The 16,905-nt window shown below is 34.4% G+C and overlaps 1 protein-coding gene across 2 annotated transcripts in view; it reads left to right on the forward strand.

Annotated features, from left to right (window-relative positions):
* lrfn5a (leucine rich repeat and fibronectin type III domain containing 5a) overlaps positions 1-15,539 on the forward strand; it is a 120,949-nt gene extending 105,410 nt beyond the window's left edge. Inside the window, exons 3-4 of one of the 2 annotated variants that reach the window (XM_087290173.1) lie at positions 9,560-10,560; positions 15,092-15,539. In XM_087290173.1, the coding sequence (XP_087146299.1) occupies positions 9,560-10,532 (973 nt within the window). In that variant the 3' untranslated portion in view covers positions 10,533-10,560; positions 15,092-15,539. Of the gene's footprint in view, positions 1-9,559; positions 11,206-15,091 lie in introns of those variants that run through there. The other variant, XM_087290172.1, reaches the window with a different exon arrangement.
* Positions 15,540-16,905: the final 1,366 nt, after the last annotated feature.

Here is a 16,905-nt window from a genome sequence, read left to right on the forward strand (position 1 = left end):
TTAAGTTTGATTTTTTACTTATGTGTCGATCGCATGGTTATGGTCCTGTGCAGCCTTCGCTTGGTTGCATACCTGCGCACCTTTCAAAAAATGTAACTACACGTCACAGGTTTGCACTAAATTGCCGATGATTGTAAGCTGCGCCTGAGATGCCTTGAGACGGCATATTTTCTATTACAATAAAATGAATTTGTTTACAGAAGATGCAAGAAATGCACGGTTTAAAATATTATTTACAGGATAAACAGAAGTTATTTTATTTAGAAGAAAGACTGCTTATTTTCGATTTTTAATATGAAAATTACATATATATTATTTTTATTTTATAAATAAAATAATTTATTTTGTTTATCAAGTAATTTATTTTCACTTTTTTATAAGAAAAAAGTGACATTGCATTTTAGGCATTTTAATTTCAGTTGTTCAACGTTGATGTACAATAAATAATCACAGATATAGGTAGTGTGTGTTTCCTTTAATTTTTTAAAAATCAGTAATGCACTCTTCATTTAAAAATCTCTGACTTGTAATATGTGAGTATATTCACTGTACAAAACTTATCAGTGAACGATGAGGACCAAAAAATAAATAAATAAATAATTGTAATCGAGTTAAAATGTTAAATTTTTTTTGAGATTTTGATTTTAGGGCAAATCGTCCAACCCTACATATATAAACATACCATTACAAAACTTTGCTGTACTCATTTAAATCAGTAGTTCACCCAAAAATGAACACGTGCTTACAATTTAGGAAAGTTCAGGCTGTTCAAAACATGAGTTATGATATTTTGAAGAATACTAATAAACAGACAGTTGATGGTAGCCTTTGAATACAAAAGAAATACCAAAGTTACCAAGGGTACAGTCGACTAATTTTCTTCTGAATACCTTCTTATGTGTTTAACAGAAGAAAATGTCAATAGGGATTTGCCAATATGATTTTTTTGCAGATATCAATCATTCTTTATATTTGAAAATATTCATTGGATTTACAAAATTTTCCAAAAAACTAAAATAAAATATTTTACTAAATTCATTGGATTTACTTTTTTAAGGAAACAAGTTATTAAAACTATTATGTTTAGAAATGTGTTCAAGAAATGTTCTTACCGTTAAACTGAAATTGGGGGAAAAATAAAAAGGCAGCTAATAATGGAACTGTATATATTCAGTATATATAATTGTATGAATTGTTCTTAGCTTAATTACTAAAGCAAAAGGAAAACATTTACTGTACTGTTGGCAGCTGATTTAATTTTACAAGCTTTACTTCAGAAAACAAGGAAATTGCAAAAAAGCAGCTTTCTTTTTGCTAAATTCTTTACAAATTACAATAATTATGTATTTTTTTTTCACTTCTGCACCATACATTTTAAGTGGTACAACTGGCGAAAGTAATTCATGAATTATTGTGTTAAGTCATTTATATATAACTTGATCTGAATGAAAAGTCGTGTGATTGTTGTGTGCTTTTTCAATAAAGCCGGCTCTGTAATCAGCAATGAATCTCCAGCATGTGTGTGTATAGAGCAGTGTTTACTACACAGAGCCATAGTTCTCTGCCAAACTACACCAAATATTGCATGTGAGCACCCGGAGGAAACTCACACCAACACGCAGAGAACGTGCAAACTCTTCACAGAAATGCCAAGTGGCTCATTCAGGAACCAGCGACCTCCTTGCTGTGAGGCGACAGTGCTAACCACTGAGCCACCGTGACGCATACTGCTAGTGTACAATGTAGAGCTGCACAGATAATCGAAAAAAGATCGCGATCTCGATTCGACCCCCTGGATGATCTTAATTCAGCATTTATACGATTCTGTCAATCATATTTTCAAGTTCAGGAGAGAAGCAAAGGCGGCTGTACGAGTCTTTTCATTGTTTCACACACGTTGCTTAGCGACATGGACACCTGCAAATGATGTTAAAAGAGTCACATATTGTATTTATAAGGTATAATTCACCTAAAAATTATATATTATAATATAATATTATAATTATAATATTTTTGTCTTCATATAATGCTGTATTCGCGGCCGGGAAAACACACGTGACTTGAGCTGCTGACTGTGCGGGCGCGCGCCCTACTTAATGATAGACGCGCGCGAGTCTACTTTAGTGAACAGAACCTGCATATGCTGTTAGTAACAGCGAATAAAGTTGTAAATAATATTCAATTTGTGGCACAGAGTGATCGTTTGAGAGCCACGCACGAAGTATGAATAGCACTTAGCAGTGAAAATGTTACCGAAAGCGTGCACATCATTTACATAATCATATCGCATTTTAAAGTTATGATAACGACAAGCATTTGATACATTTTTTTTTCATAGTGAACACACAGTTGTGCATAAAAATAAATGTTCACAGTGTCAGTATAACTACTCTAGCCTATATAATGTTGATTTTACCAGTGAATTAAATGGTCTAATATTGTTCTCAATGACAAATTGCAAGAATATATCTCAAACATAATTCAACATCAGAATTTTAGTAAATTTTTGTAAATTTTAGTAAAAAAGAATTATTTTTAGAAACCAGTAGACTGACACATAATATTAATATTTTTGTTTGACCATATGTTTGAGAAAAAAACTAAAATCTCATATTAAGCTTTATTTTACATCTACAGAATCAAGAGAAAATCGTGATCTTTAAGCACAAAAAAAATTGTCATTCTCATTTTAGCCAGAATCGTGCAGCTCAAGTAGAATGTAAATAAATTACAGTAAAAGTACTGTAAAAGTTGTTATACTACAAATACAAAATTAAAATGTAGTAAAAGGCATTTTACCAAAAATAGAAGTTGTGGTAATGCTATTTTACAGTAAAATGAAATTGCGGCAGCGCCCAGCTACTGTAAAACACATTTATGTTACTGTAAAGGTGCAGTTGCAGTAACTTGCTGACAACAGTGGAACAATTTAAAACAAGTGGAAGTAGATTTTGTTGGTGCCAATAGCCTAGTGGTTAAGTATGCTGACATATAGCTCCGCGATTCCCAGCTCGCAGTCCTTTACCAGCCCTTCCCTGCTCTTTGCTCCCCATACTTTCCTGTCTATAACCTCCACTATACCATCCCAATTAAAGGTGAAAAAATCCTAAATATAATTATGTATATATAAAAAAGTAGAAAAACTTGGGTGAACTATCCTCTTTCAGCATCCTCATAATAATCAACCAATGTGAGTGTGGAGTGGGACTATTTGATTAACTGATCAATACTTGAATAGTTCACAAAGTGCTTTTTAGTTTGTTGTTCTTAATTGCAGTTAATCCTGCTGAAAGATGCATCTTAAACCAGCCTTAGCCAATCTGGATTGGTGATTTAAAGAGGTTGTGGGAGACTGGTCACCTAGAGTGTGTTAAAGCATGCAATTAAATAACGACTACAGTTTACTGCACTGATAATATTCAGAAACCAATGTACATGTCTCCCAATCTGTGTCAGTGCTATCTCCAACAGTATTTCCTTTCACATACTCTGTACTCATTAATACATTCTCATTATTACATTCTTTACAGACTCGCTCGGGGGAATCAAAAAGAGATTCTTATTTTTTTTTTTTGGCTTACTTTATCTCAATGGGCTGCTGTAAATGAGCCACAGTCTGCTAATTACAATAACACACACATACACACACTGGCCATGAGTGCTCAATGGGAAACACTGCAGAAGCTGAGCCATTACCTCGTCATTTTGTGTACCGACCACATTGTGTGGGAAGCTCTTTTCACAAAAAAAAAAAAAAGAAAAAGAGAATGAGGCATACAGAAGGACCACAGATACATCTCGACCTTTTTTTTTTTGTTACTAGAGAAGCATCTGGCTGATACCCCCTGTTGTTATCAAGTGCTCCCTTCTCAGTTAACACATTTAGCAAGAGGCCGGTCGCTGTGAAACATGGACCATAATTGAATTTTCGCCACAAAAACAGGGCTATTGGAATTTGTTTCTGTGATAAAGCCGCGGATTAGTGCCATGAACTTATAAGAGAGACAATCCCCTGCCAAGCCCGGGGTTAAGTGTCTCGGTCATGGGCACAATGATGATGGCTGTTACCTTGATTCTTGTTGCTCTGAAACCTTTCGGCTATTACTCTACTTTAAGTTGATATGAAATGCTCTTCATGATTTCATAATACAATATGTTTCATAGTTACACCAAATGTCCAGTGGAAAATTGATTGGGTTTTGCTATCTTAAGTAATCTTGTGTAAGGCGAAGAAATGTCACTTAACAGATGAATAATTTTTTTAAATTAATATTATTATTTTAATTATATAAGATAACAGGTGGCTTAGTGGTTAGCATTGTCTCCTCACAGCAAGAAGGTCGCTGGTTCAAGTCCCGGCAGGGCCACTTGTTATTTCTGTGTGGAGTTTACATGTTCTCCCCGTGTTGGTGTGGGATTCCTCCCGGTGCTCCGGTTTCCCCCACAGTCCAAAGACATCCGCTATAGGTGAATTGAATAAACTAAATTGGCTGTAGTGTATGAGTGTGTAAATAAATATGTTTGGATAGAAATCTATAAATAGAGACTAAGCCAAAGGAAAATGAATAAATAAGACACCATAATGATCAATCATGTACATGCAATAATAATCGGCGCTATGTTAATGCAGTAAATTTTACCACCTATATTTGACTTTTTTTCTGTAAGATATTTTAAATTGCTTTTAAATGTTTTAAAATAGGTCATTTTTCTGAGGAGTAAATATTGGATTAGTTTGTTTTTTAACCACATTGTACCTAATTAACTTAACAAATGATTGTGAACAAATAAATTAGCTTTTTTTTTTTTTTTTACCATGATATTACTTTGCATAACCTTTTTTGCTTATACATGAGCTATACAAAAAAAAAACTATATATTTTTGTTTCTTTGTACACAATTTTTAAGAATGACCAATTATTGGAATCTAATCTACGCATTTCTTATAAACAGCATCAAAAATAGCATTGATATTAACATAAAATATTTCAAACAACGTAAATTGATTTTCATTTATATTTCATTTTCTTGTGATGTGTGATGAATGTTTCATGCTCCAATGGTTTGACAGTATAGGCATATATACCATGTTTATTAAAAATCAGTTGCCAAAAGTATGTTAGATTGAGGGAAAGGCTAAATATATTACATATAATTGACACTAAAATAAATTCATAAATAATGTAACAAAGTATTTTTAAAACCCTAATTTTTACAATTTTAATCTCTTAAAATTTTTTAAAGAAAATAATCACTAGAAAAAAGTCCTGTAGCATGCACTTTAGCTTTATTCAACTTAAAACAATTTATTATTAATAATGATGATGATAATAATTGTAATTAATATTATGATTATTATTTAATTTTTATTTTTATTAATATTACTTAATTATTATTATCTTCATTTTTTTCATAGTTATTATTATTTTCTTTTGTTGCTTTATTAATATTCAATTATTATTATTATTTTCTTATTATTATTAAATTATCATTACATTACATTACATTGTTGTTATTATTATTATTTTCCTTTTTATAATAATAATAATAATAATAATAATAATAATAATAATAATAATAATAATAAATGAGGATAATAATAATAATAATTATTATTATTATTATTATTATTATTATCATTATTATAAAATTATCATTATTATCTTCATTATTATTATTATTTTCCTTTTAATAAATAATAATAATAAAGATAATAATAATAATAATAATAATATTTATTTTTATTATTATTATTATTAATTTATTATTATTATTATTATTGTTATTATTATTATTATTATTATTATTATTATTATTAAATCAGTATACAAGCTTACAATGCTTACAACTATAGTCATTTCATCATTGCAAGTTCTCCAGTCCCTATTATTTTTTAGTGCCCTTAGTATTGTTTTGAATATGAAATGCATGTTATAACTCTAACTGAAGGTGAATTGAAGGCATAAAATGATCATTTATCCTCTACTCAATTGTGTCACATTTCAGAAATCTCTGTTATAAAGAATTTCTTTGCACAGTTTGACTATCAAAGATATTTAATAGCCAAGTCCCCTGCCGATTTCACTTTGAAACAGATCTTACAGTTAAAAAGTGCAGTTAAATGTTAAAACTTTTGCAAAAGTGCAGTATGTGGTCTGAATACTTTTTTACACCCAATATTTTTGGCCATTACCAAGCATTGCAAACATTTCAACCGCTTCACATATTACCAGCATCAACTGCCTCCTATCAACTAACTCCTCCACAAAAACTAAACGTATGCTCCTCAGACATACTCACACTAATATAGTCTAAGTAGTCAGCTAATTACATGTTACATCTAACAATGAAGTCCAACTGCATTAAATTAGCACTCACTCAAAGACTAAAACGATGCAAATATTTCAAGCCCTTCGATGAAACATGACCCTAGCAACTAGCCTCTTGACATCATTAAACACACACTGAGTTACTTAGAACAACCCTGTATTTAAAGCGCTCGGCTCATTCATTTGTATGTGTGACAGCGGACGCTTTGACCGGGGCCTTTGTGCTCCCAAATCCAGTTGGTTTGCTTTGGAAAATCACAGAGCACTTCTTTGAGCTGAACGGCTGAATGGGCTGAATGTTAGCGACAGGTGGAACGCGTGGGGACGAATGATAAGAGATGTCATTGTTGGCATCTGAAGTGAACGTTTGGAGACTGATAGCAGACCTCGGGATCCTGCAGGTACAGCAGGACTTCCTGTAGATACAGAGGCGAAGCTGATTTACCGTCGCGTTTCAGACTTACGCTCTCTAGATGATGTGATTAAACAGGCCTGCAGCAGAGCAAACATGGAGTAGATAAGAGATAGGGCTGATACCAGCCTTTGCTTTATGTGCTTATTGTATGCTCGGGAATAGCACAATGGGTTTACTGTGTGTTTCTGATGCGAGTCTGATACACACATGGAAATGCGACTTAAATATTAGCATGTTGATCTGTAGCTTATAGCAATGGTGTGTTTTTGTACAGTCTGCCGATCTGCAAACCTGTTATTTCTGCTTAGTTTCTTGTTAAGGTTGTTAATTTAGGATTTGATTTCCAGTGCTATAGCCAAAAAGGATGGATGGATGGATGGATGGATAGATGGATGGATGGATGGATGGATGGATGGATGCATGGAAATTAAAATGAATTTGAAATCAGACAGAGTGTCAACCAGAGAAGCAGTCCGAATCATTCAACATACATAGGGAAAATCCGAAAGGCGAGAGTGATAAGGCAGGCAATGGGTCAAGGGAAAAACAACAGTCCAAAAAACAGAGCAAAAGGGCAAATGCAAGGTATGTATGTTTGAATAAACAGGCTGGATCATACATAGAAATGCAGGCTGGATATAACATAGAAGAACGCTCAGTAAGGCATGTAAACTGGCAAACTGCGTTGCCAGATATAACTGACTATCCAGCCCAAAAGCTGTCCAAAACGCACAAAAAACACCCAAAATATTAGATAAATATTTTATTTGATTTGAATTTATTTAAATCAAAATTAACCCAGTTAATTAACCTGTCATAATTTTTAACCATGTAGCAACCACCACCAGCAATCACAGAATCACAACATAACTGGAGCACATTGAAACACTGCCCCTCTCTCACTCGCACACTGCACTTAATGTTAGACCATGAGTTACTTTTGAAATGGGCTATAAATTTGTCCTATCTGGCATTTCAATTCTTTTGAACATAATTAGATGCTGCTTGTCAATCAGACAACACTTCAATGTTTGTTATTGCTATCAATTGTGGAAAAAAAAGATTGATTAAGGTATCATAATAAACTGCTGTAAGCTTAACAGCAGGCGCTGTGTGATGCGCGTGCACGCAAAGGGGAGATTTTGATGCAACTTTCCTTCATCTTCTCATGTGGGTGGGTCCTCGCAGTTTGCGCTAAGCACTGGTCATTACCAACTGAATGGAGTAGGAGCACACAGTTTTGTTGAATAAGTTGCATATAAAAGTTACTTTTCAAAACCGCTTACATTTTGCCAGCCCGCCTATGCTAATTTTTACACACACAATTAAATTTCAAATTAAAAACCGTCCAATCTGGCAACACTGAGCAAGGGCTCCCTTTGCTGGTGTGGTGTTATATGCCACTTTCTCTGTGGTGTTTTTTTTACGTAGCGGATGCCCTTACACCTCTTTATTTCACTTATTTATTTTTCTCTCTTATTTTATTTTATTACCACTCTCTTTTAAATAGTAGTGTACAATACGTACATTATATAATATTAACCAGAAGAGACTCAAATGCAAATTTATGGGTCAGTAATTGACAAGCAATGATCCATCATGACAATAATAACAACGTGCTGTAGTAAATGTTTTTTTCTCTAAACATTTTACATAGTCATGAAACTTTAGTTGTTTAATAGACTTAAACTACAGATTAGATATGCACAAAATTTTGGGCAACAGAAATTATCTGCCGGTATGCAGCTTTGGTTTTGCTTACCATAAAAGCAATATCTACTCAATTAATGTGCCGACGGGACATTTCCAGGTGCTTGGTACTGTTGCTTGCAATAGAGCTACTGTTCTGTCGTGGCAGCACTGGTAAAATGGTGCCTATCAACTCATAATATAATACTTTTAATATTAAATTTTTTAATAAATACGTATTACTAAGAACCAAGTGTATTAAGAATATTAAATGTTTCAGCCCAGAATTTTCATCTCAGTGTATCCCTAATACAAATCAATAAAACACACACACTCAAAAAACAGTTGGTGTAAAAAAGTTTAAAAAAAACACCGTACCTAATAGGAATGGCAGATCCGATCATGTGATTGGAAATCGTGCCTGATCATGCGGTTTCAGACTTCATAGGAACCGGACGTTACCTCCCAATAAGGACTATATATATATGCCTGCTGATCTCTTGACTTCACACAGAAACAGCAACGTTTGCAGAATAACATCACTATCATAACATGCTATTGGTTAAATGCTGGCAAAGTAGAACATGGAAGCAGCTTGAAGTCTACGGTCTGGAGGTATTATAAAGTTGATTATGACAACATTGTCATAGTAAACTTGGGTTTGGCTGCTGGGTATTTTAAGTTGAGGTGCTGTTTGTTTTTATATTAGATTTATTTTATATTTACTTGATTGTTGTTAAATGTTAAAATAAGGTGGATTAAATAAAAAATAAGGAACATCTTTGATCTGTTTCTTCTCTCTTCTTTATTCTTTTTTTTTATGTATTATAGAAGTATCGGATCGGGTTTTGGTATTGGTTGATACTCAAAATTAAATGACTCGGACTCGAGGGCAAAAAAAAAACTGTGATCTGTACATCCCTAGTACCTAAAACATATTTTTCCCTCTTTCTGAATATATGTATGAGATTACTCTTAGGGCTACCGCTGGACCCAAAAAATATGTAAATTACACTTTTGCAAGAACTGCCACTACTCTTGAGGTTGTTAAGAATGTGTAGAGCAGTTTAATGAATGAAACATGTAATGTTTTATTGAAATACTGTTCTTTTCTTTCCCCCAACAGAATGATTCCCCCAACGAGTAAAAACTTCCTTGTGAATAACCTGGCGGCCGGGACACAGTACGACCTTTGTGTGCTGGCCATTTATGATGATGGCATGACCTCCCTGACGGCCACGCGGGTTGTGGGCTGCGTCCAGTTCACCACAGAGTCTGAATATCTGCGCTGCCACTTCATGCAGTCCCAGTTCTTAGGCGGCACTATGATCATCATCATCGGTGGCATAATCGTGGCCTCCGTCCTCGTCTTCATCATCATCCTCATGATCCGCTATAAAGTGTGCAACAGCGGCGACGCAGCAAAGGGAACGTCAGTCATCGATGTGCACTCACAAACCAACGGTGCGCAAGGATGTACCGTCACTCCGTCTGCATCCAAACAAGGTGCTTTGAGCTTGGAGGAGGGTGAGGGGGGCAAAAAGAGCTCCGCCGCACCTCTTCCTCCACCTCCGGATTCCCAAACGCACACCTCAGAGACCTCCATCCCAGACTGCTCCACCTCCACCTCCACGGTAAGTCAAAGCTGGGCGACTCCCGGCTCTTCAGGGTCACTAAAGCCAAAGCGCAAACCAGCGCCAAAGCCCGTCCCGACAGCTGAGCAGCCCAAAGCAGAAGTGCTGCCCAATGCAGAGACGCAAAATACCAATCGCAACAACTCCACCGCCCTTTACCAACCTGCCCCACTCCCTCCACCCCCGTCCCGCTTCAAAGACACCCCCATTTTAAGAAGGGCGCGTCCGTCTACGTCCAAGTATATGACTCTGCCCGTTGAAGGAGCGTGGGCCAAACGCAGGTACTCTTTGAACGAGAACCTGTCAAAACATCACTGCTACATTGGCTCGCAGAAGCTGGGAAATGTGTTTTGCAAGCGGAGTATGTCCATGAACGGAATGCTTGTCCAAATGGCAAACTCTAATCTAGACAGTGAAAAAGCGGCATTTTCCAGTTCCGAGTGGATTCTTGAGAGCACAGTGTGAATGTATGATGGAGTGCCTGCATCTCATTGTATGTATGTATGTATGTATGTGTGGGTGTGTTTGTGTGTGTGTGTTTAAATCAGTGGTAGGTCATTTTAGTTTTGGATAACTGAAGTCCTGCAGAGTTTTAATCTGGCTTAGAATAAAACTCACCTGAATGTAGCTTTCTAAACTGCGTCTGAAACCATTCACTCATTTACTAATCTCCATAAAGTGTATGGCAGTTCCTATATCAGGAACTAAATTGAGAATTGGAATGAGAGCCTTCAGCTAGCGACCTACCACTAGCTGAATGTCACCGTTCAGTTATTGTATAATTTGTTTACAAAAAGGAGAAAAAACCTCTACTTGCTGTTTTTATTTTCTTCATACTATATATGAGCAATATCAGACGAGTAGCAGTGCGATATGGCTGTATATGGGAAGCGTGCATTGGCTCGAGGCCGCAGGCTGAGTGCCTTAGTGTCCCACCAGTGACTGAATATAGCCATATCCCACTGCTACTCGTGTGATATTGCATTTATACAACAGTTTGACGGCATAATCGTGTATATAAAAAAAAGAAAATTAAACACAGAGTCGAAAAACCCCTTTCATTTACATCTGCAGCTGTCGTCAGAACAGCAACAACCGTAGCTAATTCACCAATTTCACTTTAGAGTTAGTATTTGAATGATTCTCTAGCGTAATGTCTAAAATAATGACTAAACAGGTGATTTTGCTTATATTTTAAGATTATAAGGCTGAACGGCATGAAATATTTACAGTATATGCCATCAGTTTACAGAGATTTCCCAGTATTTTACTGTTGCAATTGGGAGATCAGAAGAATTTAACCTTTAAAAAGCCACAGCAAAGCAAACACCACCAGATTACTGTGGCATACATACTGCACTAAAAAATACAAAAGAGAAAGATCGACTTAGAATGTCACTTACCTGTTCTGTAATGATTTGTTCAGTTGTAGTTTGAAATAGACACAAAAAAATGCTGATTTTCTCCCCTTAGGAAATGTTATGCGGTCTCTGTCGCCATCTTGTGGCAGAACGTCAACTGTCTTTGCTCTGCTCAGTATGACAGGCTGGCCACCAACGCACTGAATCTCAGAAATTATAAATATTTAAAATAGGCACTATCCTTCTAAATAAACTGCATAGTTGCACTCTAAACTACAGTCTCATGTAAAAAAGCCTTAAAAGAAAAATATGTTGTCCAACAGCTGCAATATTTGTCAAACTGTAGTCGTCTGCTTGCCACTGGTGTGGTGGAGTAATACACGAGGGTAAAGCGGCTGTATGAATGCTGATATTACTTTAATATCTCATGGCTATCAGCCAATTAGATTCAAGAACCAGACAGAACTGTTGTATATATATCCTGTATAAACTTACTCTGACATTTATTTGTTTATACGTCATTTAAATGTTGTCCATACATTATTTATTTAAACAAATAAGATATAGATCAAAAAATATAAATGTATCTAAAAATATTTAAGAAATAGCTATCATCAACCCAACACGTGTGAACATACATTATTTATTATTTTCTCCAGCAATCCTGGCTTATAAATTATAAACAAGAGAAGGAAAATGTCAGTCATGTTTCCTCATCTTTTGCTTTTTTACTGGCTCACGTTGCATTTTGGAAAATTGGTGTTTCAACGAGTGTACATTGGATGGATTGTGGGTAAAAATAATGAACAGAAGAAAGCAATGAAGTCAGACAATGCTATACCATACCAAGATACCATACCAAGACAATAATATAATGCAGTGTTTCTAGGTGACCAGCAACACTGCATATTTTAGATCTCTTCTTTGTCTGTCACAAACAATACAGGTCTTTCATTCTCTGCTAATGAGCTGATGATCTGAATCAGGTGTGTTTGGTTTAGAAGACACGAAAAATGTGCAGTCCTAGTGGTTCTCCGGGAAGATGGTTGAGAAACACTGATATAAGGCACTATAGTGTCTACCCAGAGAGCACCTTGATGTCAAAGCTACAGTTGAAGTCAGATTTTTAGCCCCCCTGTTTATTTTTTTTCCGCAATTTCTGTTTTATGAAGAGAAGAATTTTTCAACACATTTCTAAACATAATAGTTTTAATTACTAATTTCTAATAACTGATTTATTTTATCTTTGCCATGATGACAGTAAATAACATTTTACTAGATGTTTTTCAAGACACTTCTGTACAGCTTAAAGTGACATTTAAAGGCTTAACTAGGTTAATTAGGTTAACTAAGCAGGTTAAAGTAATTAGGCAAGTTATTGTATAATGATGGTTCGTTTTGTAGGCAACCAACCAAAAAAAAAGTAGCTTAAAGGGGCTAATAATTTTGACCCTAAAATTGTGCTTAAAAAATTAAAAACTGCTTTTATTCTAGCCAAAATAAAATGAATAAGACTCTCTTCTGAAGATAAAATATTATCAGACATACTGTGAAAATTTCCTCGCTCTGTTAAACATAATTTAGGAAATAATTAAAAAAGAAAAGAAAAACAAAGGGGGGGGGTAATAATTCTGACTTCAACTGTAAAAAAAACATGTCAACATTGCTAATCGATTTTATGTCAGTTTACTACCTTGATGTCAAATTGACATCTAAAACTGACTTCAAAACACACATCAAAATTGTGCCAATGTTAGATGTCAATTTGATGTAGTTTTGACATCAAGGTAGTTAACAAGCATTATAAGGATACAAAACCCTATCTAAATGTTGAATTTGGAAAGGACAGTGATGGGAACAACGGCGCTATTAATAAACAAGGTTACTAATGGCGATACTTTTTTCAGTAACGAGTAATCAATTGGATTACTATTTCCCCTTATTACAATGCCATTAACATTACTGTTAATAAAATGTACATTACTATAATTGACAACACTGAAGTGGTTTTCATGCGAGCAGTGTCTCTCTGCCATAGGACCTCTCTTTCTCTGCATTGTGTGTGTGTGGGCTAGAGCGGGACACATAACCAACGAGTGCTGATGATTGGTGTAACTGAGAATGTGAAGACAACAACATTAAAATAGTGTGGATTAGTGTACAATGTTTTATATTTATGTTACAATGTTTTTCATTCGCAGTTACTTTTATAAGTATGTAACTCGGTAACTAACTCAGTTACTATTTGTGAGAAATAACTAGTAACTATAACTAATGACTCTTTTTAAAGGAACGTGCCCAACACAGAGAATGGAGGCTTTTCAGATTTTTTTTCTATTGTAATACTTTTTGCGTTATTTTAGTGGTCAAAAGGACATCAGTGTAGGATTGTCAAAAGGACGCCAAGATTTTGACATCAAATTCATTAGCATTTTTGACATCATGTTTGATGGTGTTTGACATCAAGGTGCCCGCTGGGTAGATGCAGTTTCACACAAAGCTCTAGAAAACCTTGTTTAAAGGAAGGGTTTTCTATAATATCTAAGCTTTTTACTCATCATAGCACACGTGCTGGTGATGATGTGACAATAAAAGTGATTTGATTTGGTTCACCCTAGGGCTGCACAGTATTGGAAACATCTAATATTGTGATACTTCATTTTTCTGCGATAAATATTGCGATATGAATACAGCTTCACAAGATAGACAGATAGCTCTATTTGATGGTTTTCTGTGGAATCTAACAGTATTCAGAGACAGAAACTTAATAATCACAATTTAAAAAAAAAATGCTTTTCTTACTTACTTTTGTCTCTTTTCTAGTCCAAATATCTAAAAATTCTTATATTAAATAAGAAATGTAGTTTTGTATTCAACTTCAGAAGAAATAAATCAAAATTAAGATTATTCTTTCTTTAAAACAAGTACAATTATCTGCAAGTGGTGTAAGTAAAATAATCGTGTTGCTTTGAAATGTAAATATTTTAACTAATAACAAGACGAAAATTGTAAGTGAGAAAAGCGTTTTTGTTTTGCTGCATAAATTTCCTATAAAAACAGTAATTAAATACAATTCTGTCGTTCCTGTTCAACTATAATTCAGACTCAACATTGCAAATATTATGGTATGATTACTACAGATGGCCACTTTGTGATATTGATTCTGAAACAATATATTGTGCAGCCTTAGTTCACCTCAAAATAAAATGAAAATTCTGATATCATTTGCTAATTTTCTTACTTTTTTTTGAGTTTCTTTCTTCTGTTGAACACAAAGAAAGATATATTGAAGAATGTTGAAAAAAAAATTTACATTGGGGAAAAAAAATTCTACTATGGGTGGCAGTGGCAGTTTTTTACATCATTTTTCATAATATCTTTTGTGTCCAACAGAAGATCAAAATTCATAAAAGTTGAGGAAATGGTAAGAAATGTATCATTTTTGCATGAATCATCCCTTAAATCTGTTTGGTTGTGTTTTATTAAAGTAGTTTGATTAAAACTCTGCAGAACTTCATCTCTTCAGAACTGAACTTGCTCACCCCCTGCTTTAGACTCTCACAATATCTAATTGTACTGTATGTGATTGTATGAATGTGCACGTTTTGCACCATTTCTTTTGTTTCCATCTACGAATCATATTTTCAGCTTTTTTTATTGAAGTTTTTTGTTTTCTGGAAACCCATGGATTACTGTGGATGCTTGCCTTGATGGAGGTGTAAGAGTGAGATTCACACGTCGCCATCTTCACTTCACACGGTAAGAGGAAAGCATCGGTGCCTTCCTGTGTCCTCTTATCAGGGGCTCCTACTGGATCGCTTACACGGATGGAAAGAAACATAAGAGATTTCACAAAAAAGCCTTTCTATTCAAGGAAATGACATTTCCTGCATATTATAGAAAACTCTTATAAAAAAAAACACACAAGTATATAAGGACTTGATACTGGGACCTGTTATTAAATTGATATTTTTTAAAAAAACAAAGCGTTTTCTTTTCGGTGACATTGGTTTTGCCTTTGTTGTAAGGCACAAAAAAAAAATCCATGTACAGAAGACAACATCTGCTGTGTTCTTATGTTGTGTAAAATAATAATAAAAAATTGAAACTATTTTGTTTGTGTTTATTATAATGAGCTTCAGGTAAGAAGCAAGTTTAAGCACCGAAACTATAAATGCGTTATACACCTTTAATCCACCACAAAAATATTTTATAATGTTTCTTTTTTTTTAAATAAAAATGTCATAACTTTTTAGTATTATATATAGAAGACACTAGGGCTGTACGATTAATCGAAAAAAAGATCATGATCTCGGTTCGACACTACACACGCTCTTAATTCAGCTTTTCTACGATTCAGCCAATTATATTCGCACAAGTCTTCACAGCAACATTGACACTTTCAAATGGCATTTGAAGTGTCACATACTGTATTTATAAGGTATAATTTACCCAGAAATGTCATTTCTGTCTTCATGTAATGATGTATTTGTGGCCGCGAAATCACACGTGAGCTGACGCAATGTTTGTTTACTACCGAGAACGTGTGTGCATGCATGACGCCTACTTTATTAAACACAACCTGCATAGGCTGTGAATAACAGGTGATGAAGTTGTAAATAACGTTCAGTTTGTTGCACAGCGCGATCATTTGAGGGCCGTGCGGAAGGTTTAATTATTTGCATGTGTGTGTTTTTTCTCACAGTGACAGCAGCCATGAGCCGCACTCGGAAGTGAAAGTGAAACCTGTGCGCACATCAATTAAATGATCCTATTGCATTTTAGAGTTATGATTACGACAAGCATTTGATAAGTTTTTTTTCCTTTATATTAACACAAAGTGTTGTGCATGAAAATAAATGTTTACTGTGTCAGTATAACAACCCTAGCCTATATATAATGTATTTGTAAGTCGCTTTGAACAAAAGCGTCTGCTAAATGACTAAATGTAAATGTATATATAATGTTGAATATAATGCAAGAAGATATCTGATAAAAACAAAAATCTAATTTTACCAGTGAAAACAAATGGTCTAAAAATGTTTTCAATAACAAATGACAAGCACATGTCTTAAACATAATAATTCAATTGTATAATTATGAATAGTTATATTCTAATGTCATCATTTTACTGTGAATTAACAAACAGGACATACAGTATGGAAAGTCTGTTCAAGTCCAGCATGACTATACAGAATTTAGCATTTAATGCAACAGTAGACCTACACACAGGCCTAATATTATTATTCTTGTCTTATCATATGTTTGAGAATTAGCCTATTATTATTGTTAATCATAATAACCCTTATTTTACATTTACAGAATCGTGAGAAAATCATGATCTTGATTTTAAGCAAAAAAAAATCGTGATTCACATTTTTGCCAGAATCGTGCAGCCCTAGAAGTCAGTGACTAACGTGTCAAAAATGTTCAGATATAATTGTGAAATGTCCGAATAGCATGAAAAATACCCTGAA

The sequence above is a fragment of the Danio rerio genome, chromosome 17 (assembly GCF_052040795.2).
Source record: "Danio rerio strain M-AB ecotype USA chromosome 17, GRCz13ab, whole genome shotgun sequence".
Taxonomy (NCBI): Eukaryota; Metazoa; Chordata; class Actinopteri; order Cypriniformes; family Danionidae; genus Danio; species Danio rerio.